General features: G+C 46.3%; 2 protein-coding genes across 2 annotated transcripts; one reads left to right on the plus strand and one right to left on the minus strand.

The window, feature by feature from the left end:
• The first annotated feature begins 264 nt into the window (after positions 1-264).
• b4galt1l (DP-Gal:betaGlcNAc beta 1,4- galactosyltransferase, polypeptide 1, like) lies at positions 265-20417 on the plus strand. The gene is made up of 6 exons (XM_046043332.1): positions 265-1171; positions 6781-7016; positions 11054-11241; positions 16467-16589; positions 18140-18244; positions 18368-20417. Exons 1-6 carry the CDS (start codon positions 841-843, stop codon positions 18495-18497), a joined length of 1113 nt encoding a protein of 370 aa, XP_045899288.1. The 5' UTR covers positions 265-840; the 3' UTR covers positions 18498-20417.
• An 805-nt stretch (positions 20418-21222) lies between these two features.
• On the minus strand, positions 21223-23325 carry LOC123967272 (exosome complex component RRP40-like). The gene is made up of 4 exons (XM_046043333.1): positions 23029-23325; positions 22250-22399; positions 21817-21968; positions 21223-21745 (listed from the first exon to the last, which is right to left on the minus strand). The coding sequence occupies exons 1-4, from the start codon at positions 23251-23253 to the stop codon at positions 21538-21540; spliced, it is 735 nt and encodes a 244-aa protein (XP_045899289.1). The 5' UTR covers positions 23254-23325; the 3' UTR covers positions 21223-21537.
• Positions 23326-24024: the final 699 nt, after the last annotated feature.

Here is a 24024-nt window from a genome sequence, read left to right on the forward strand (position 1 = left end):
ATGAGCACATATTTAATGAGGAAACACCTCATTTGCATACTAAAAATAAACATAAAACATTGTAATAAAAAAAAACTTGTATTTATATTAACTGTCAGCTTGTTAAGTTTCATAGTGATGTGAGTAAAGTTTGACTGGTGTCTGGACTTAAACTGTGTAAAAGTCCATAATGGTTCTGGTGGCTCGCTTCGTCCGGTAAAGTGAACTTCACATTTTATATTTTATTTTGAAATTCATAACCGGAAATGTAACGGATGATTTCGTCACCTTGACGTTTGGTGTCTAAGCAGCGACAGCAGGAAACTTTGTCGAGTTTCTCCGTAACTTTCTTCTCGGTTCTGTTCTGACACCGGCCGTTTTCGCTGCTGTTTGAGGAATGTTAGTTGTTGACACATATTGGAAGTAGTTTTCGGAGCTTCGTGGAGATTTTTATTCTTTTCACAGGCGGTGTTTTAGAGGATCCAGGTGACGGAGACTCGGGAGTTCCCGAGCGGCTAACTCAGTTAGCCTTAACAGTTAACGTCACTTTAAAAGTGAACGGGCGGAAAGCTAATTTAGCTCAACTGATATCTGACCGACACACAGCTTAAACTTTGAACGACACTTTGTTTTGTTATTCGGCTTCTGTTTGAGAGCTTTTCGTTTTGAGTTTGACCGAATTTCCGTGTCTGAAACTTGAGAGACTTTACGTGAACTTGATCGATACCGTTAACTTAATGGATCCTGAGAGTAGCAGCTAGCGGTGACAGCGACCTAGCGGGGAGCCGGAGCCGAAGTTACGTTTCCGCTTTGTGAACGCTGCCCTCGCAGTTCCCAGAACACCGAAGTACTCCCGACAGGATGGCCGGAGACTCCACCGTCAACTTCACCCTCCTGCACCGGACCTGTAAGCTGGTGGTGCTGCTCTGTCTGCTCCACATCTCCGTCACTGTCGTCTTCTACGTCCGCTCTCTGGACATCCGGTTCGCTTTCGCCCAGAACCAGCAGACCCGTAATGCTGTCACACAACTGAACCCGGGCAGAACCACAGAGTCCACTCTCGAATCAGAACCAGAGGGACCCGCGGACCGGGCAGACGAGAAGAAAGCCCCGGAGCTTCCGCCGCAGGAGGAGAAGGCAGGAGACCCGGAGAAGACTCTGGAGAAGTGCCCGGAAACATCACCTCTGCTGGGTAAGACTGATGAATCCAGCTCTGCCACAGTCACTGTGAAACTCTGATTTCAGATGTTATCAGGTGAGGTGTTAGTGATAGGTCTGAGGTGCCAGCATACCGTATTACTCCTGTAGTGCTGCTCATGGTGGGACGATAATACTACTATCTGCTCTTTGTAATAAAGTGGCGCTATATAAATAAAACTAAATTAAACCTTTATTTTACCAGACAGGTTAATTAATAACAGATTCTTATTTCCAATAATGGCCTGGCAGCCGGAGACAACGGCCCCCTGTAGGGTTAGTGTGCTGGGACAACAACACCTTAAAACCAGGTACAGAGACACCAAGAAACAAAAGGAAAGAATAAACAAACTAAGTCTGTAGCTAATCCCCAGAGCTAGAGGCTCAGCAGTTCGTACAGCCTTAGGTGAAGAAGGTGTCTGTAAATGAGCTGGCGATTGGACCGTAAAAAGTGGTGACAGAGTTTTATTGTTTCTGTAAACAGAACAATGAAGTACAACTAAACGAGAACATCAAACTGCTCAAGAAGCCCTTTTATGTGCACACAGGTAAATGACGACATCACCAAAGTCTAGCATGGGTGAAACAGTCATCTGAATCAGAGGGAGTCCAGCAGGGTGGGTGGAGGATCACCTCGGTCGGACAGTGTGCTGTCTAACCAGACTCCCAAGTACTCACCAAGTATGTTTTTACTGGCTCAGGTTCCACACTCATTACACCTTTGTGATTTGGTAGGTGAAGGGCAGAGAAAGCTCGCTGGATTAAATTGAAAGATTGTTATAGAGTGCCTCAACTCTTTTCAGGCGAGGAGCCAGCTGAATATAAAACTGTATCATCTGCATATAAGTTGATAAACCAGCCTCTGTCACTTTGCAGTATGTCATTTATGTTTATTTAAAACACTATTGGGCCTAAAATAGAGCCTTGTGGTACTCCCTTGGTGACAAGTAGGGGCTTAGACAGCAGATGTTCTGACCTATGGACTCTGAGGTAATTGGCAAACCAAGGCTCCTTAGTGGGTTCACTGGGATAGACTGGTGTATGTATCAGGAGCTTTTGCCAAGTCAATAAAAATAGCATTACATAACTTTTCTTCTTGTCAAGTGAATTTGTAACATTATTAAAGTGGTCATATTCTGCCCGTTTCATCGTGTTAATTAGAGGTTGTACTGAACAGGAAGCTTCCGGTCTGAGACACAAAGCTGAAGCGGAAGTCCCTGAAACCTGGGTCCTCTCCAGCTGCCAGCAGGGGGCGACTCCAGCGGCTACAGAAAGAAGTGTGATTGTATAGAAGTCTGTGAGAAAATGTTTCTACTTGTCAGCTGATTTATTCCCTCAGTAAACACTTTCCTGATGAGTTTATGGTCTGTCGCTAGTTTCAAGTCTTCTTCAACACAGCATGATGTTCATTTAGTAAACTATGGTCCCATTTAGAGGAACAGTGACCAGGAAGCAGGTGAGGCTTTAGGGCGGGATTCTGTGATTGACAAGTCGTTTCCATGGCGACCTGTCAATCAGGCTAGAGTGATTCGTACCCACGTCACTGTGTAAATTTTACCAGCTTATTAGGAGTCGGCTGTTCACTTTCTCTGGTGAGTACATTTAGTTTTAAGCCTGTTGTTCTCTAGACAAATTTATCAGCCCTGCCGGCCAAACTCGAGGCTTCAAAACGGCAGTCCACAAACTAACGGGTGACGTCACCATGACTACGCTCACTTCTTATATACGGTCAGTGGGTAGTAGCAGAACAGGGTCACGTGGTTGATGTTCTGACTGCAGCTCCTCTTCTCACCCTGCGCGTTGGAACGCTCCGTTATAGTTACCGAGTGAAGCATCTCACTTATATTAGATCTTTGTTTGGAGTTGCACATGCACAGTACCTAGGTAAGGACTACTAGCGAATCGGAAGCAGAGTAGGGCGGGTCCTGACGAGCAAGGTTGTGTGATCCAAAACAAAGCCGGAAAATCCATCGGTGTTCAGTTCAGGAGCAGAGTTTTCTGTGGGAGACGGGAACTCCCTTTGGGCTGCAAGCAGAATATGGCGTCTTTAAGACCTTTAGGGTTACAGTGATGGGACCAAGTTTTCTGTAATCATGAAGGAAGCCAGAGCACCACACAGGTTGGGCTAAAACGGCTTCATCCTCCCCCTTTAAACAAACAAACAGGAGTCAGAAGTGCTGGGAGCGTCAGAGGCTCATACCTGCAGCGATGAGCTGATAGGGTTTGAGTCAGTGGGGCTGGAAGCCGCCCGACAGGTCCGACAGGTCCGACAGGTCCGACAGGTCCGACAGGTAAGAGTGACCTCTAACTCTGCTTTCACATATATATCCACTGAGTCTCTTATAAGGTGAGACGTGAGACCTTCTGATTGGCTCTCAGCCTCATGTCTGTCGGTCAGATTAAGAACAGAGGTGATTCGCACAGAGCAGCTCTGCACGTCTTCTGTTTGATGTCATGAACAGCTGCCTCAGCCGGTTGGGTGGGGGTGGGGTCTCAGTGCATCATGGGAAGTCCCCTGGCAGTCTAAGCCTATAGCAGCGTAAGTAAGGACTGGTCCAGGACTCACCTGAGCCAGCCCTGACTATAAGCTTTACAGGAAGGTGTTGAATGTGGGCTTCACCTTCCTGTAAAGCTTACAGTGACGGACTCTGACGGAGGAATGAAGGTGTGACAATGAAAACCGAGCTGAACGCTAACGTGTGTGAAGCGTGTTCGGCTGATCATCCATCAGACTCGTTTATTTAGCTGGTTGGCGTGCTGTCGTACTCTGGTGCGTCTCCTCGCCTCCGCTCGTCAGTGTGTGAGGGCTCAGAGCTGCCGTCTGATTGGCTGCTGAGCTTTCTGTCTGCTGGTGTCTTTTGGGAGGCAGATTGTAGAGATGTTTGTGGCGTTCCCACATCAGGCTACCTGACCCTTATTATTCTTTCTTTCATGTACAGCCCTGAGCGGTGGTACTGGTGTGTAGTACCAGTACACATGTGTACCGTGCAGCTTATACTCGTGGTTTTTATTTGTATAATAATACTCGACATTCCTCAAAGCTTCGTCCTTTTATAAAAACACTTTTTGTGAAGATGTTTCTAATGTAAATATTAATCTGCAGTAACTTTAGAGTTATTGATTATTGAGCAGCTGTTTGGTCTGTATGATGTCAGTCACTCTTTAAACCATTGATTGGTAGAGTCCAGTTCCCTGAGCTGTTTGTTATCAGCTGATGGTGTCCCTGTTTCCTCAGCTGTGACCCCCCCCCCCCCAACCGTGCACAGCTGGACTTGTGTTTTTCACAGTTGGGCGAATGCTCTAAAATTTAAATACAGGAAATTTCAAGGTCCTGAAATCGAAAGCTTGAATTTGTCTTTATGAAACATTCAAATTGTGCCAGTGTTATTTTAAGAAAGACAGATCATCTTTGTCTGTTCACACGTACTATGTGTACTGCAATACTACGTCCGTGTACATTTAGAGAAATGAAATGACAGTTTGTTTACTCACACTTTCACTTCTGCCGCTCTTCAGATTAAATCAAAGCCGTTTCCCTTCTCAGTATTTCTTATCGTTTGTGAAGAATCAGAATCAGAAAGAACTTTATTAAGTAGAGGAACCAGGTAGAGCCAAAAACGTTACCACGATAAATCAGTAATTATCAGGATAAAAGTCAGATCATTATTTCTTTCAGGTTTAAAGGCTGATTTTTGCTCATCAGTGGTTTTAAACTTTTCTTCTTGATGCCAAACAGGATCAATAAATTAATCTGAGGCAGAACATTCAGAACTATTCTGATAAAATCTGTTTTAACAAATGCACGAGGAAAATTAAATAATATCTGTTTTCAGTCCCTTTGCCTCAACAAAATAAATACCTTACTAGAAACATTAAGTGCTGATTCGTTCGTGATTCACATGAATTCAATCAAACGTTGAACACATCACCTCACTGTTAGTGAGGAAACTTGAATCGTGATAATTATGGTTGTTGTTTTATTGCGCAGCTGATGTCAGAACAGTAGAGTTTAACACAAAACTAAAAGCTCAGAGTTTCCGAGGTCCTTAAAAAGTTCATGTTATTTTTATAAAGTTTTCCTTTTTTGGGAAAAGATTAATAATCCATCTGTACCGAGAAAACCAACGTGTTGTGATGTGGGCTGACGTCTCCTCGGAGAGCAGGAAGACAAAATAGTTTCTGTTAACGTTAATCTCATGTGGGCGGGGGCTGGAGAGCGTTTAGCTGCACCTGCTGAGGAAAACGCTGTGTGGAGAAGTTAAAGACAGGAGAGCCTGAAACATAAAGCTGATGCTCGTTTTAAAATCACAGGCGTCTGAACCCTGAGAGAGGCCTGCCCGGACAGTAAAGCCTTCAGGTGTGGATTATTGAATGTAAATAAAGTCATTGTGGTTGTTGAAAGCTGCTGATGAACCCTGGACCTCCTTCCTCTGTGACGGCAGTTTGTGGTGAAACCGCCACGTCATTAAACGAACGCTGGACTCTTGTCATCCAGTTACTGTGAGGGCTGACTGCAGTATAGGCGACCCTGAACGCACCACACATGCTTTCTGAAGCTCAGTGTGGACAGACGGACGTGAAGACCCACTCCTGGTTTCTAGTCCAGATGTGTCCGTCCAGCATGAGGTCACAGACGTCTGTAAACCCTGCAGCTGTTTGTTGTTGATGTCCAGACGTGAGATCAGCTCCGACGCTGGATGGAAAAGTACTGAGTGTTAATGAGCAGTTTGGACAGAAAGGAACATTTTTGTGTGATTACACAGCGAGAAGCCTGCTGACGTTTCCTGTTCGCTCTCTGGGGAAAACTCTTTAGATCACAGGAAACTGGGCCACTTTCTGCGCACCTCTTCCTCACTCTGCACACCACCGGGGTTTAAACACACTTAAACTCCACTGCGACACACGTGGACTAACCTGCTGGCTTCTAACGTTAGCCTCCTCACGTGCTACATGCTAACAGAACCAACCTATCAGAGTGAACTTGTGTTCAGGGTATCAACCAGTCAGCTGCAGTTTGATTCAGGAATCATCTCTGCAGGAAAAGGCCAGTGTTACACCAAAATCTGTGACCCAGATGGGAAGTCCGGATAACGCTGAGTAACGCTGCTGTGAAGCGTCACAGTTTGGTTTCAGGAAAAAGATCGTGGTTTGACTTTAGACACAGAAAGTGATGGTCACAGATTTTAATGCAACACCGGCAACCTTCCTCCACCGCATGATTCAGACTGTGCAGAAAGAGGAGGGGCTGTTCACAGTTCGTGGTCAGCGTGTCGGTGAGAGCGCGAGCGAGCCGCACGCAGCGCTACAATGACTTCACCCATTTTCCCGCGTTTTCCCAGTGACACTGTAGAATTCTCTGCAGCTCAGTCGGAGCGCTGCTGAAAATATGCAGGAAGTCAGGAAACGTGGTTCCAGCTTAGAACCGGTTCTCGTTAGGTTTATAAGATGTAGTTTTGATGTGGGTCCCTCCTCAGGACTGCTCTAACAGCAGCGTTGTGTGTGGTGGTGATGATGAATGAATGAATGAATGATGAAGTGATCATATTTTGTGTCCCAAACAGCTCTGACTCTTCCTGCAGTCAGTCTGATTGTTTCTGTCCTCAGTTGGTCCCCTGCGGGTGGAGTTTAACATTCCCGTGAGTCTGGAGCAGACCAAGGATGAGAACCCCAACCTGCAGCCGGGGGGGCGCTTCAGACCCAAAGACTGTGTGGCGCTGCAGAAGGTCGCCATCATCATCCCCTTCCGCAACAGAGACGAGCACCTGAAGTTCTGGCTGTACTACCTGCACCCCATCCTGCAGCGGCAGCAGCTGGACTACGGAGTCTACGTCATCAACCAGGTACGCTGTGATGTCACAGTGATGTCATCAGACTACACCTGTCTTGCATACGGTCTGCGTTACAAACTTCTCCCCCACAGATCTCTGGCAGAATATTACGTTTGATTCATGAGCATTTCAGGATGATCAGCTTTTAATAAAGTCGACGAGCTCGTCGGTCACAGCCTGGAAGGGGCGGGCCATAAGGTGTCACAGCAACCTTTCGAAATGTTGAACTCATTGAATGATTAACGAGTCAGAGGGTGCAGGGTCTCCACTTCCATCGTCCACTGCTTCCCACACACACAGTGTAAATAGTTACTGAAACGCTCCTGAACGTTTTCATGTAGGAGCTCAGGTAATCCTGGGGGGAAGGTTAGCGTCAGACATTATCCAAGTGCATTATGGGAAATGTACCTGGTTATAGGTGTTCAGTGTGCAGGTAACCGAGTCACTGCTCCTGACACAAACCCTCCTTAAAGCCACAATGTGTTTCAGTCACTTCAGACCAAACGAGCTTGTTCCCTTTGTTAGAGTTAGCTGATTCCAGTCTTTACGCTAAGCTAAGCTAAGTGGCTGCTGGCTTCATATTTAGCCTACAGACATGAGCGTGACATCAGTCTGAACACCTGGCAGAAGAAAAGGTTTCACTACATGTTGAACTGAAATCCTCGCGGTCAAAGTGCGTCCACTAATGAGCTTGTTTCTGCCAAACACTGTTATTACAAGTGTCTGACGGCTTCATGGGAAGGAGCGCTGCAGAGAGAAGCTTTTATCTAAAGTGTAACATCCTTTTTGTTTAACCAGAAACACCCACAGTATATCTTTCGGCACAGACACCAGACTGTGTTGATAAAAACAGTCATTTTAGCTCACAGAACGCAGGAGGAGCTGCTCTGACGCCGGTAAAATGGAGTCTGGCGGCTTTGACGAGAGCGATACGATGGCTGTTTCTGGGTAAACAAAAAGGATGACGGGACGCAGGCTGCAACGCTCGTCGTGAAGTGACCTGTGAGCTCAGGGAGGGTCATTGAAGAGGTCCTGGAAACATCCTGGAACGGCCTTTATTGCAGTGAACATGACGAGCTGTGTAAACACACTGAGAGGACTGTTTGTAAAGTGTGTGTGTTCCCTAAAGCAACAAAGGCTGCGTTCACGCTGCACGTCCTAATGCTCCAGGCCCATTACTTATTACTTTGGACATGGCCCGTGACCTGGCCACGGCCTGAAAGTGACGTCACACTCGGCACGCCGTCGTGAGGGGGTAAACATGGAGGCCATCTGCCCGGACGGGCAGCGTACAGGTGATGCAGGGTCGCTCCGGAGCAGTGGGGGAATCTCCGAGAGCTACCACGTGATTACAAAACCATGACCATGATGCGAACGTTAACCGTGATGAATTAACGTTAGCTTCCTACAGATGTAGCTAACGTTACGTAGCAGCTGAAAACCTACAGTCAGCTTTCCAGCTGCAGCGCATGGGGAGACGTTAGCCAGCGCTAACCGCCTTCACTTCCAGCAGGGAAACAACAGACAGACTTTTACTAACGGACACGCTTTGACCTACACGCCAACTTCCCGCTAACCTTTTCCTCTGCTCGCTTTCACTGCCGCTCTCTCTCTCTCTCTCTCTCGCTACGCACCTGTTCCCGTTAAAGGAGCCTCAGCTCTACTAACAGCACCTGTCAGGTAGATGTCTAACAGGCGCTGGGTGCTGCAGTAGTTGCTCCTCGCTGGGGCAGATCCCCCCCCCCCCCCCGTTTACCTGCACGGATCTGATCTCTAACAGAACTTGAGCCGGTCCTCCTGAAAGACATTCTGTAAAGTTGTCGTCTTCTCACTGCACTTTGTTTGTTTGTTTGTTTGTTTGTGACTCACAGTTGTTCTTCTCTCTCTTGTCTGTGTCCTTCCTCCTCCTCCTCCTCCTTTATTTCACTCTGCCTCCCTCGCTCCCTCCTCTGCATGTCAGGCATTTCTGACCAATGGCTGTGGTCGCTGGAGACGTTGAGACCCGCCCCCTGCCTGGTCTCGGCCAGTAGCAGCTGGAGCTGGCTAAGCTCTGGTAAAGTGGGCTTCTTCTTCTTCTCTTTTTTCTGTCTGCCTCTTTTCTGTGTTTCCAGCAGCAGATACAAACCAGAGGTCGTCTCACGTAAAACGCCGTTTAAACATGTTCTGAGGGAACCTGGACGTACAAGCTTTCCAGCTGAACATCTGTTCATGTTTGTGCCTGATTTTATTATGTGAACATGAGTCAGTGTGAAGCTGGATACTGACCGAAACACCTGGAGACAACACATTTACAGACAGGAAGTTCAAACCCACCTGGTCTCCATCACCGAGGCTACGATCACACCAGCTTTTTAGCTACGTGTCAGAATTGAGCTCGGTCTGTATAAAAACGCACTTCATGTGACCGTTCGCGTCCTCTGTTGCTGGGAGGAACACAAGAGGTCAAAGAGGCTGTGGCGGCGGGAAACAGGCCGGGAGTCGCCGCAGAGTAAATACGGAGAGCTGCAGAGTACAAGTGTAGAAGTGTTGTTTACACAGTACAGCGTATTTAAGTAAAACTCTGTTTGACTGACTGATAAGAGCCAATCAGGAAGCCAAACGTGAGCGTCTGCGTCATCGTTTCCGCCTGTCGGCAGCGTTTTCACACGTCTACGTTTCAGTCTGGACGGGAGGCGGAGACGTAGGAGAAGGTCTGAGTGTTAACAGGAAGACGTAGGAGAGTGGGCTTCGCAGCCACTGACGTGCAGATATACGTCACACCTGCTCATCATATTGAACTCGTCAGTGTGTTTCTGAGGGTCTGCAGACAGAAACACACGGATAAGATCCATAACCATGTTTTCAGTGGGGGGTAAAGACCTAGAGTACTACAGAGTGACCTGTTGAGTCTGGAGGTGGAGTCAACATGGACAAACAACACGCAGACATCCAGTTCACCCGCCTGTCCTGCAGGTAATAAGCCAAACCCACCTGAGAGCTCGGCGCAGGTGTCGGTTGCCTAGCAGTGGTGCGGTCTGTTTGCTGGCACACAGGTGATAGAAACCTGAGGAGGAGTCGTCTCATCGCAACAGCAAAACATCAAGTGTTATTAATCAGTGAGTGAATGAGGGCACGCCTGAGCGGGGGGGGGGACCTATCTGCTCTGTGGTGACATTTTCTACACAGTTAAATTAACTAGCCTACTTGCAGCACATCACCTGCACGGATATTATTTATCACAGCAACCACAGTGTCTTGGAAAAAAAACGCTGCGCCTCCAAAGCGCTCCCAGCTGGTAAAAACCACTTTGGTGGACACGGGAGTGAGCGGAGAACAGAAGAAAGCAAGAATCGAAGAGTCGCCTGTAATAAATAATAAATGTGCCGTGTGTTAAAGTATTGAACAGTTCAAACAGGAGTGTGAAGCTGCAGAAACCCCGTGAGCCTCAGGTCTGATCCCAGCCTGCTGAGACCTGGACCAGCAGAACCTTCCCGCCTTTCGTGAAACAGCTGCTTGTATATTTTGTTAATTGATGAATATAATCGATTAACATCCTTCACAGCATTTTTCCACACATGCCTAAAACTCTTGCACAGTAAATAATGTGCATATGTATCAGTCTGAGGTTTGGACACCAACGGTTTTTCTTTCTTGTTGTTGTTTTCTACATTACAGATTAATAAAACATCAAAACTATGAAGAAATACGAATTCTGTAGGAAACAAAGTGTTAAACCAGAATGTGTTTTAGATTCACATTTCGCTTTGAGGACAGCTTTGCACTCGGTCAGCTTCATGATGTGGTCACCTCGACTGGTTCTCCCAGAGCTGCTGAGCACCGATTGGCTGTTTTACCTTCACTCCATCACTCTCCTGCTGGGTCCAACAGCCCTTTTCTGCGTCTAACAAAGACGTTATTTCTTATCTGGTCTTTCATTTTCATTTTGATTGCGTCAGAATTCGTCTGCAAAGTAGAAATAAAAACCGCAGAATGTGAAGGTTCGTTCTCTACATAAACTGGATAATTTAAACGTCCTTTAGCTCAGACGTCTGTCTCTCTGTGTGCTTCAGGGCGGATCTGAGATCTTTAACCGGGCGAAGCTCCTAAATGTGGGCTACGCCGAGGCTCTGAAGGAGTACGACTACGACTGCTTTGTCTTCAGCGACGTGGACCTGATCCCCATGGACGACCGCAACACCTACAAGTGTTTCAGCCAGCCTCGACACCTGTCTGTGTCCATGGACAAGTTCGGCTTCAGGTGAGACCACACACCTTCTGGATCTGTGTCGTGCTTTGTGTCCCCTCGCTCCTCAGGTCCCTGTTCGATTGGTCCCCTGAGGACTCGGGTCCGAACGCTGCTGAGTTTAATGAGTCTTTGTTTAGTGTTCTGCAGCGCTGCCGCTATGGGAACACACCGTTAGGCCACGCACCATCTAACGTTTCCTGTTTACTGTACCGCCACGTGTGAGTGAGAACAAGGCTTCAACTAACGTCACTGCTGGCATGTGGAACCCCAGGTGCATTCTGGGAGCGCAGTGCTCGGGTGGGGTAGTAAGGTACCATGAGCTCTTTAAGATAAGATGGTGCCTGACCATTAAGAGCTTTGTAGGTAAGAAGAATGATTTTGAATTCTATTCTGGATTTTACAGGAAGCCACTCAGAGAAAACAGAAACACAGTAGAATTCCTCAGATTAAGCAGCATGTTGGTGACTCAGGAGCTCAGAATATTTCCAAATTAAGAGCACTGGTGTCAAAGGTCGAGATGGAGATGATCATTCATGCTTTAGATCACATGTTTTTACTTGTTTGACCAAGAAGGAGCTTTACCGTCTCCAGGCTGTTCAGAGCTCTGCTGCAAGGCTTCTAACTCACATTAACAAAAGAGCACACATCACACCTTTTTCAGCAGCACTTCACTGGTTACCAGTCCAGTATAGAATTCAGTTAAAAATCCTGCTCCTTACTTTTAGAGCCCTGCACGGTCAGGTTCCTCCCTACATATCTGAGCTGATACAGCTTCATACTCCAACCCGTCGTCTGAGGTCATCAGGTCAGAGGCTGTTAGTGGTTCCTACATTCATTTTAAAACCAGAGGAGATCGATCATTCCAAGCGGCGGCGCCGGGGCTGGGGAATGCTTTTAAAAAGCAACTGAAGACGCTGCTATTCAACCAGGCTTTTAGTTAGATGAGGGGTTTTTATGGTTTTTGGTCTGTTTTCCATTTGTATTTTTTATGCATTGTATTTTACTTTGTTTTATTGTATTACATTTTATTGTTATCTGGGAAAGGTGCTATACAAATAAACTCTACTTACTTACTTACAATGCAGAGAAGCTAAAACAGGAGAAATCTCTTTTCCTGGTTCCTGTCAGAACACGTGCTGCAGCATTCTGGATCAGCTGAAGAGTCTTAATGGACTTTTTCGAGCAGCCTGATAATAAGGAATTGCAGTAATCCAGCCTAGAAGTAACAAATGCATGGACTAGTTTTTCTGCATCATTTTTAGACAGGATGTTCCGGATGTTCGCAATATTACGTAGGTGAAAAATGGCGATCCTTGAAATTTGCTTGATGTGAGACTTAAACGACATGTCCTGATCAAAGATAACTCCAAGATTCCTCACAGTGGTGCTGGAGGCCAGGGCGATGCCAATATTTAGATAATGCGTCACGGAGGTGCTTAGGCCCCAGAACAATAACTTCAGTTTTATCTGAGTTTAAAATTAGAAAATTACAGGTCATCCAGGTTTTAACATCCTGAAGGCACATTTGAAGTTTAGCTAACTGTGATGAGTTTCATCTGGCTTGATCGATAGATATAACTGAGTATCATCTGCATAACAATGAAAGCTTATGGAATCTGATAAATAGGGCTTAAACCAGCTTAGAGCGGTTCCTTTAACGCCAGTGAAATGTTCCACAGTTCAAACACTGTGTGATGATGTCAGCATAAGCCAGCTCACCTATTGGTTGCTGTGTGTCAGCAGGCTGAAGAGCTGAACACAGGCCCAGACTCACAGGGTTCAGGCCCGTCCCCCTGTCAAATCGTGCTCGAGGATTCTCTGCTGACATTTTGAGCCCTTTATGCACACATTTCATAGCGTTGTTAAAACATGTGAGTCACCAGGGTACGCCTGAATGCAAGAGAAACATCCAGGTAAACTGGCTTTACAAGAGAATAAGAAGAATAAACAAACTAGCATGAACCCTTGACGTTAAACCCAAATCTCACTGATGGTTCAGACAGAACTGGGTGGAGATTACTGACACAGATCTGACCTCCCGGCCACTCTGAAGGGCGAGAAAGCCTGAAAGAAGCATCGGGCAGTCGCCGTATTTGCCGTGAAGAAAGTAAAAAAGTATAAAAAGTCCCACTGTGCAGCGAGTCTCAGCGTCGGTAAGGTGTCCCTGTTCCTGTCTCCAGGAGTTTGAGCCTGTGCAGCTCTCACGCTCCAGCACTCACCAGTCTGTGAGGGTTCAGGGCTCAGGGGGACATCGAGACTGAGTCACGGCCTCAGTGAAGACAGTCGTGTCCTTCAGTCTCTGAACACTCGTCTGACATTAAGGACAGAAGAAATCCCACCCAGAGATCTGCGAGCCGGAGCTTCATGAAGTGGAGACGATGCGACACGTGATGACGTTTAAAAAGTGAAATCCTTCAGACAGCAGAGATACGCAGCTTTTCCAGGCAGCTTTCTGTTTGTTTAGTAAAGAAACGAGCATCAGGCAACACAAACCTCCTGCCACTCTAAATTTACATTTATTCATTCAGCTGACGCTTTTATCCAAAGCGAGCTCAGTCTGTAAGAGGTCGCACGCCTCTGAAGCAGCGAGGGGTTACGTGCTCTGCGACACAATAGTGGACTCAGTGGGAATTGAACCCAGGTCTCGGACACCAAAGGCATGTGTCTTATCCACTTTCTCATCACCAGTCCTTAATGACTAATAATAAATGAATGTTTCTAGCTGTTTATCTCTCTCTCTTTGAACTCCCTCAAACTCTCAGGGAGTAATTGACTCAGGCCCCGCCCACTCTCCTACGTCTTCCTGTTAACACTCAGACCTTCTGCTATGTCTCCGCCTCCCGTCCAGACTGAAACATAGTCCAGACGCTCACGTTTGGCTTCCCGATTGGCTCTTATCAGTCAGTCAAACAGAGTTTTATTAAAATATTCTGTACTGTGTAAATAACACTTCTACACTTGTCTCCGTATTTGCTTTGTGGCGACTCCCAGTCTGTTTCTACCGCCACAGCCTCTTTGACCTCCCGTGTTCCTCTCAGTAACCGTTCCACCTCGCTGTCGCCGTCTCTGCTGCGGTTCTTCACCATCGCTGCTCTGTGTTTCGTCTCCAGTAGAACTTTCTTCTTCAGACAGTCTGCTTCCTGTTTACAACGGCACGCACATGCTCAGTGGATGTGAACGGATTCTGATCCGCAGCTGAAGCGCTGATGTTTTATACAAACTGAAGGTTTGGAGCTTCGCGTGTCGCAGCCCTCTAACCTCACAGCCGAGCGTCAGCGTCCTCGCTGGGCTGTGTGAGAGGAAACTGCTGAGTCCCTGCAGAAACCGGATGGTGATGAGATATCAGCTCTGGGTGGCTTCAAGTTCACTACCAGTCATGAGGGGATAGAGAATGTGTGTTATGAAGAAGTGCTGACAGCGACACCACAGAGGAAGAGATCTCCTCTGAAACGCCACCATCTGCCAGGCCCCCCGCTTCCTGTTTCCTGCAGCAGTTTTTCCTCTCAGGATACACCGGTCTAAAGAAGCTTTAGAGGTTTCCTGTTGTTGTTGTTGTTAAAATGTCAGTCAGTCTGACTGCAGGACCGCGTTTCCTCCAGCGAGCTGGGCGGTACAGACAGACTGAGCGTGTGCGGAGCAAATGACCAGATATGGATCAAATGACCAGATATGGAGCCAAACGACCGTATATGGAGCCAAACGACCGTATATGGAGCCAAACGACCGTATATGGAGCCAAACGACCGTATATGGAGCCAAACGACCGTATATGGATCAAACGACCGTATATGGAGCCAAACGACCGTATATGGAGCCAAACGACCGTATATGGAGCCAAACGACCGTATATGGAATAAACGACCGTATATGGAGCCAAACGACCGTATATGGAGCCAAACGACCGTATATGGAGCCAAATGACTTCTGTCAGTCAAGTCATCGCGTTGTGGTGACCCATTTCCGTTTCGTTATGTGCGGTGAAAAATCATGTGACAACGCATGATGGCGCCAGCTAAGTGGCGCCACAGCAGCAGCTGAGCAGGTCACAGAGAGACTGAGAGATTCAGTAGTTTAGCATCGTTAGCATAGTTTAGATCGTAGTTAACACAGAGGGCCTAGCTCTAACAGACTTAAGTAGTAGTAGATGACAGGAAGTAGACATACAGCACTTTGCGCTCTGCTCATACAAATGACCACATCTCAGAAACTAAAAAAAGTACACAGTTGAAATCACTTGTGAACGATTTTGTTCATCTTTCTACATTTAGAAATATTTTGGATCATTGTGTAAACCTTTATGAGAAAACATGCCCGATTTTTGTATTTCTTTTTAATTTACCACACTATTTATCAATACTTTTATCAATTATTATGGTTTCTTTTAGCTGAGGTTGTACAGATTTTATGGATATGAAGCATTTGAAGATAGTCCAAGAAATGACATCACAGAAGGCAAATATCCCAGAGTAGGCACTGATGGACCATTTGTATTGCAGAGTTCAAAGGGTTAATTCAAGTGAGTGAAAGTCTGAATAATCTCAGTTTCATTATCCTCCAAAGGTAAATATGCGTCCCTGCTGGCTGCTAACTGGGTTTATACATTAATGTTTTCTTCCCAACTTGTTTGAAATGTACACGTTTGGTTCAGGTGCTGAAGGTGACGTGCTGCTCGTCTGATTCGCCTGCGAAGGTTTAAGGTTTGTGGTTTGACACGTGAAGCCGGGTCAGAACAGTGATGGAGCCACGCTGCATTAAACAGCAGCTGAATACTGAAAAACTTCTCCTCAAAATTCATGCTACATTACGGTAAAACGGCCCGTGACATGACGAGAAACGTTTTGGTCGTTATTACTATTTCTTTAGTTCGGAGTTAAAGGTTTGTTTTTTGTGTAATGAACTGTACTGTTTTGGGGGATACGTCCTTGTTTAGAGATTTCCTGGAGTGGGCTGTTTTGGTTCTGACCACAGAGGAATCCTGGACTGGAGTTTCTTGTTTTCATTACAAACTGGACTATATCCTGTGGAATGGGACTGGGGTATAATTCTGGTTCCTTTGGCTTGAATATAAGCTGCATTTATTGTTTACCTCTGCTGTCTAAGGAAAGGTAAAGCTGTGTGTGCGATTGGGAAGTGTTCACAAAGACACGTATTAACATGGTCAAACTGATTTCACAGGGACGTTACAGCCACAGAGGTCAGAGCAGCGTGTTCCCTGAATGTGTCTCTGTGTCCTGCAGGTTACCGTATAATCAGTATTTTGGAGGCGTTTCCTCGATGAGTAAAGAACAGTACCTGAAGATCAACGGCTTCCCCAACAACTACTGGGGCTGGGGAGGAGAGGACGACGACATCTACAACAGGTACTGAGCCTCCACACAGCAGCAACACCTGGAATCAGAGATTAGAAACCAGCCAGCAGGGGGCGACTCCAGCGGCTGCAGAAAGAAGTGTGATTGTATAGAAGTCTCTGAGAAAATGTTTCTACTTGTCAGCTGATTTATTCCCTCAGTAAACACTTTCCTGATGAGTTTATGGTCTCAGTCGCTAGTTTCAAGTCTTCTTCAACACAGCGTGATGTTCATTTAGTAAATTATGGTCCCATTTAGAGGAACAGAGACCAGGAAGCAGGGGAGGCTTTAGGGCGGGGCTACAAGCTGATTGACAACCTGTCAATCAGGATAGAGGCGACTCGTATCCGCTGCTCTGTGTACGTTTAACCAGCGCCGCTGAAAAAGCTCATTATTAGGGCTGTCAAACAATACATTTTTTTCTTAAACTCGATTAATCGCATGTTTTACAACATAAAAATCTATTATTATAATATATCTAAACTGTTTTAAGTCTGTATTAACAATGATAACAATTCTTACCAGTGCATCTTGATTGGAAATCAAATTAATGCAAAGAAGGTTAGTTTATGAACTTGACATTTAGATTTATTTGATTATTTCAAATCAAAAGATCTGCAACGAGACTGAGGTAAAACAATCTGTAAATGAAATATACTCTTCCTTAAGCTGGCTTTCAAAAATTCTACAGCAAAAGTGCTTGTACAAAACGTACACACGTTATTATGAAGTGCATAACAAACAAAATCCTCCAAAGCTGCATTATTTTTGAGTTCAGCTGAAACCAATGAGACAGCACTTGCTTTAAGTAGGAGTTTCAGTTTGACTGCTTTCTCCGTTTGTATGCGTGCAACAATTGTCCCCCGCGACGACAATGTGCATGACTTTGCGCTTTGCTTCAGTCCGCTAGCATCAGCCTGATTAGCCGTACTAGCTGCATGCTTAGCTCGTTGGTGGTAACGTTAGCTTAAGCTCGAAGTGCTTTGATGATACTTTAATTCCATTTCACACGCGTCCTGCTTTTGACTTGTCAACGGAGCCGTCTGGGACTGTGTTGTTGTTATGGCTGCAGCAGGAGGTAGGAAGTGTCTGTGGCAGCGTGACAACAAGTAAGGGTGCATCGAAGGGTCAAAATAGTAGCAGCCAAAGATCTTTTCAGCAAAGATTTTTTCGAAAAAGCACCAGTGACGGGGTAAAATAAGAATATTTGACACTCGCGATTAACACTATTAAAACACGGTATGATCGGTCCTTAAACTCATCGTGATTAACGCGTTAATGCTGACAGGCCTACTTATTATTTATTAATATGACTGAAACATATCGTTAAAGCATCACTCCGAGTTTGTTTATCGGTTTTGACTCGGCAGCAGCAGAAACAAACCAATCGGTGTTGGTGATCGATCTGCTGTTGATTGGACCGATTCTGGTCTGATGCTTCCCTTCTTAGTTTTCAGCAGATGTTTGTGTCTCAGTTTACCCAGAATGCATCTGTAGACTGTTTGTGTTCGTGCCTGTCGCCTGCTGTGACCTCTGACATCGGCGCTGTTGTGTGTTTCCAGGCTGGCGTCTAGTGGGATGTCGATCTCCAGGCCGAGCGGCGAGGTGGGAAAGTGCCGGATGATCCGACACCAGAGAGACAAACAGAATGACCCGAATCCTCAGAGGTAACGACTCACCACGCCCTCTCCACGCCACCGCTTACCGATCAATCAGATCTGATGAGGGGGGGTCCGGTCTCGACCGGTCAACTGCTGGGTAAAGGTTCCACCTATGTTCTGTTCTGCCAGGTTCGACCGGATCGCCCACACCAGAGAGACGATGCACAAGGACGGGATCAAGTCTTTGTCCTACAAAGTGCTGAAGACAGAAAAGTTCCCGCTGTTCACCAAGATCACCGTGGACGTGGGGAAACCGTGACGGCGAGCGGCGGCGTTCAGCTGACGGAGGGCGAGAGCTGGACTGATGCAGTAAAGACCAAACGTGCCTTTGACACTTGAATCTTTAAAGTTCTGGTTCCTGTGGACCAGACGTGCTGGACTCACCGTGTTTCTGTGATTCTTCTTGTTTCTGCACAAACAGACTGAGAGTTTGTGTTTACTTTCGCTGCCTCGAAGACTCGTCTCTGATTGGCTGCTGACTGGAACCAATCGGCTGCCTTGCTGCTGCAACGCTTCCTGCACAAGCCTTTTATTTTGAAAATCAGTGACAATCCGCTCTGCTGGGTCACATGGTCCGGGCTTTACTGGTGGGATTATGGGTAATGAACGGGGGTTTAGGTCTGGTCTGATCCAGATCTTGGTTCTTGATGAATCCTGCGTCTCAATTTCTCAAGAAAGAACCGAAACCAAATAAGTGTGTAAAAGTTCACTGAATAATCGTAAAGTTACTGAACAGCCACCGAGTTTCGGGCGACTCCTGGTGGATTATTAATCCTGATAAACTTTATTTATACTGTCACAGCTCAGAGAGCGTCAAACTGTAGAAACCTTTAAACACAAGTCGGATTAACTATGAGAATAATATGGAAAGAAATTATAACAAGCAGTCCAGTAACAGTCAGTCAGATCCAGACTAACAATCTGGAATCCAGATTAACAGCCAGTCAGATCCAGATTAACAGACTTTAATCCAGATTAACAGTCAGTCAGATCCAGACTAACAATCTGGAATCCAGATTAACAGACTTTAATCCAGATTAACAGCCAGTCAGATCCAGACTAACAACCTGGAATCCAGATTAACAGACTTTAATCCAGATTAACAGTCAGTCAGATCCAGACTAACAATCTGGAATCCAGATTAACAGACTTTAATCCAGATTAACAGTCAGTCAGATCCAGACTAACAACCTGGAATCCAAATTAACAGACTTTAATCGAGATTAACAGTCAGTCAGATCCAGATTAACAGACTTTAATCCAGATTAACAGTCAGTCAGATCCAGACTAACAACCTGGAATCCAGATTAACAGTCTTTAATCCAGATTAACAACCTTGGGTCCTGGGCCCTGTGGGTTACCTGACAGGTGTGACAGAAGCTCAGCAGGTTCAAACTCAGAATCTACAAACAGAATCAGAAACGGATCGATCGGTGGTTCCAGAGACCAGTTTCACTTCGGATCCAGATCTAAACACCCGGCCCTGACTGTGTGTGTGTGTGTGTGTTCCTGGTGAGTTTCAGTCTCACAGGGGGTCTCGAGTCCAAAGTCCACCTGTAAAGGTCTCGATAATCAGGTTGTGATTGATAAACGTTTCCCAAAGTTTGTTGTAATAAAATCATTTGACGTGTGATTAATTTAAAAACTGATCAGCTGTCGACCAAAACGACAACCAGAGTCCAAAAATCACCACGAGTCCGTCTGCCAGGTGCTCGTCTCAGCATTGATCCAGATATTGATCCAGATTGGACCAAACAGCTTTTATCCAGATAAACTTTGAATCACACTGTGTGTGTGTGTGTGTGTTTTACTGTGTTCGTGGGGTCCAACATGCTGGAAGTTCAAAGGGCCGTTTTGAGGGTTCAGCTTGGAATTGGTTTAGATAGGCGCCAGGTAGGGGCCAGGGGCCCGGTAACGCATTATGTCCTGACAGGTCCCCACGAGGATAGTAACACATGTCTGTGTGTGTTGAATCAGCTTTTTGTCGACAGGTTTGTTTGTTTCTCTGCAGACCAAAAATCTTTATTGTTCATATGAATGAATCACCTGAATGTGCCTTAAAATTAATCCTGTGTAAATGTTGGATCCGGTTTTACTGGTTGAACCGGTTTTGCTGGGGGAGGATCTGGTCTGTGTATGTATGAGGTTGAAAATGTGATAAATAGAGTTTAAGAGCTGACCTGAAGTCTGTGTGTTTATCTGTGTTGGTGTCACGTGTTTTCTTCAGACCCGCTTCAGGTCCAGAGGTTCAAACATCTGCTTCTGTTCTCAAACTGAGACGAGCTCTTCTTCTTCCAGACTCACGTCACAACCATCAAATCAACTTCCTGTTGCTGCACGTTCACTTGTTTCGTTCCCACACACCAAAACCTGCTCCGAGCTGCGTGGTGTCCTGCGTGGTGTCCTGCCAGGAGGACGGGGCCTGAGAGGAGAAAAACCTGTTGGAACCGGGGCGTTCAGGGCCGTGGGAAATGTGAGGTTTTGGCTGACAGGCGGTTCTTTTAAAGACTCATTATTTGAAGCCTTGGCCACGTTTAACCTGAACAACCGATCGTCATGTATACGAGAGGAAATGTGACGCGGGTTTAGAGACAAATTTCCGCTTTGTTGGATTTTCCAGAGATCCCGGCTTAATCTATCCGCTACTCTGTTTCACCAAAGCGGTGGCACATAAGTTACCACGGCTTTCCCAACTGTTCCATATTCTTATCGATGTGTTTTGCATATTTCTCATTAGCTGCATTAAAATCCCACAGGTACATTTACAGTATGGTAGCTCAGATTGTGGTTATTAGGTTTCATAATTGGAGAAGAGGACAGCGCGCGCCGTCCTGTACACACAGCGAGCAACAGCCAGGAGGTATACGTGGAATAAAAGCACATAACGTGTAAAAAAGATGAAATAAAAAGACTGACCAACCATATATATATATATATATATGCAACAAAGAAAACGAACTTCAGTCTCAGACATAAATTCAGACTTTTGACTTTGATTCCTTCAAATTTTATTTTCTGAGATGAGAAGACAAAACGTGCAGCTAAAATAAAATCAAAGACGATGATCCAAAAATGGAGAAGCTTTGATATTAAATAATAAAATTTAACGTTTCATCCTTCTTCTCTTCTTTAAAAATGTCCCGTTTCATCCCGCGAGCAGAGAGCCAATCACAGCGTCTCATTTGTTTACCCCTTTGGGCTCCATAAACACCAGCAGACTTTAAACCTGATGGAGGATCAGTTTCAGACCCGAGGAGACAGAACCTGCTCCATCCTGGGAGCACGTGGTCCGATGTGGTCTACAGCGCCCCCTGTGCCACCCTCTTGAACAGCTGCCGCCTCTGCTGGTCCGTCATGGTGTCGCAGCTCTGCAGCAGGTTCGCGATGACGAGCGTCTGCTGGACGCTGGAGGACTTGACCCACAGGCGCCCGTTCATCCCGACCACCAGCTCGCAGGGGAACAGCTGCTGCAGGTCGGACCGGACCTCGCTGCGGGGGGCCAGCAGCCTGAGGGGGGGCAGAGGGGTCAGTACGGGCCATCCAGTCCGAGGACCGCGACACCGACACGCTGTTCCTACCTTCTGACCAGTCCCAGAGAGACCGTGAAGAGCAGACCGCCGCCGCCAAACACGCCCATCCCATTGGCTCGTCCTGAACTGTCCATACACACCAGCTCCGGCTCCATGTCCTTATTGGCTATGATGAACTGAGCGAACACCAGGTCCCCCACCTGCCCAGGTAACACAGAGAGAAGGGGGAGGGGTTAAACACCCGCACAGGTCACACAGAGAGAAGGGGGAGGGGTTAAACACCTGCACAGGTCACACAGAGAGAAGGGGGAGGGGTTAAACACCCGCACAGGTCACACAGAGAGAGGGGGGAGGGGTTAAACACCCGCACAGGTCACACAGAGAGAGGGGGAGGGGTTAAACACCTGCACAGGTCACACAGAGAGAAGGGGGAGGGGTTAAACACCTGCACAGGTAACACAGTCGGTCCTCAGGGTCTCACCTGGACGTTGGGCCGGTTCCTCTTGGTGGCCCCCTCAAACGCCAGGTAGGACAGAGACGCCTGCTCACTTCCTCCAAAGTCCACCTTGAAGACGTCTCCTGATTTGACCGTCACGATGCCGATGACGGTCTCTCCTTTAGCGGGGACATACTGAGGACAGAGAAGCACAGACTCAACTCCCAGCATGCACTGCTCCGGACCAAACTTTGTTACCATCTGCTGTGTTTTATATTTAGCACTAAAGTCACAGCCTTTTACTGGGAAATCTGCTGAACTGCATTCAAACAGAAGGCAATTTAGAATTCAAACTAATTTGGCTCGATGTGTTTTATTGTCAGAAAAAAAAGAATTCCCCTCGTCATGGGGCTGGGTGTTGTGAGTAATTCGGCGTACACTTTATTCACCGAGCGGCACGTTATTACTGATTAATCTAAAATGTTCAGACTGGTTCCCGCTGCTCGCTGCCGTAAAGCGCAGCGCGCTTCAGCGAGCTCGGAGACGGATTTAAACAGCGGACTTGATCAAAGAAGTTCAACTTTAAGAGCTCAGTGCGAGACTTTCTAACAATATCTTTGAGCCGTAATCCCGACCGATCCACAAGGACTTTAATTCAGTCTAAAGTTCTGCCACAGAAGGCGTGTAGGTGTGCTGACAAGAGAGAAAATCTTAAATTGCTTGTTTTCTAAATGGAGTCCTGCGTGAAGCAGAAGCTACTGTAAATAGTGACAGTAAAACGTTTCTAAAGTGGTCCCAGGGAGCCCCCGTCTCTGAAGTCTCACCCTCCTCTGCTGAGAGTCCATCCAGAACATGTTGGGCTGTTTGTGTCTGAGGACCCCGCTTTTACACACCACCAGCCGGTCTCCGCTCCGCCGCAGACCCGGACCACACACCACCTTCTCCCGCTTCACGTGCTCCGTCAGAGAGATGGTGTCGTCGGCCTCAAAGAAGAATTCATCTCCAGGTAACAAAACCTCCCCGACTTTACCTTTCAGACAGGAGAACATGTCGACCGCTCTGCTGCTCACACACGTTGTTGTTGTTGTTGTCCGGACAGGAATGAAGGTGACACACGGGAAACAGGAAGCTGCGCATGCTTATGTCGTCGCTGGGTGGCGCTGTTGGCTTTCTGTTTATAGTTCAGATGATTCAGGCCAGACTTCCTCTTTCTTTCTTTCTTTCTTTCTTTCTTTCTTTCCTTCTTTCTTGTGTGAAAGGATAAAAATCTTAAAACACTTCAGAGACATTTATGATCTGAGGAGCAGAAAATCAGCTGATGAACTCTGAATGTCACCCAAACAGACATTTTCAGATGTAAAATTAACAATTAAATGAAGGAGTTGTCATTGTTGTTGACTATATATATTCATTGTTCATTATTTCCATATGATTATTTCATTGTAGGATCAACTGATGACCAGCTGCCCTGTATTCCTTCATTAATATATATATTTTTACATTTTTATTCATTTAGCTGAGGCTTTTATCCAAAGCGACTTACAATTGAGGTCACAGGCCTCTAGAACAACTAGGGGTTGTAAGTGTCTTCCTCAGGGACACATTTGTAGATGGGTCACAATGGGGAATTGAATATATATATATATATATATATATGGAGGTGTGGAAAAATGCCCCCCCTCCTGGCTTCTTTTTTTTTTTTGCATGTTGGTCAAACAAATTGAGTTTTTAAATGAAGGTTTATATTATTAAGGGGGGAAAAAATCCTAACCTACATAGCCCTGTGTGAAAAAGTGATGGCCCCCCTTTTAAAACATAAA

This window comes from Micropterus dolomieu, unplaced genomic scaffold (assembly GCF_021292245.1).
Source record: "Micropterus dolomieu isolate WLL.071019.BEF.003 ecotype Adirondacks unplaced genomic scaffold, ASM2129224v1 scaffold_204, whole genome shotgun sequence".
NCBI classification, from domain to species: Eukaryota; Metazoa; Chordata; class Actinopteri; order Centrarchiformes; family Centrarchidae; genus Micropterus; species Micropterus dolomieu.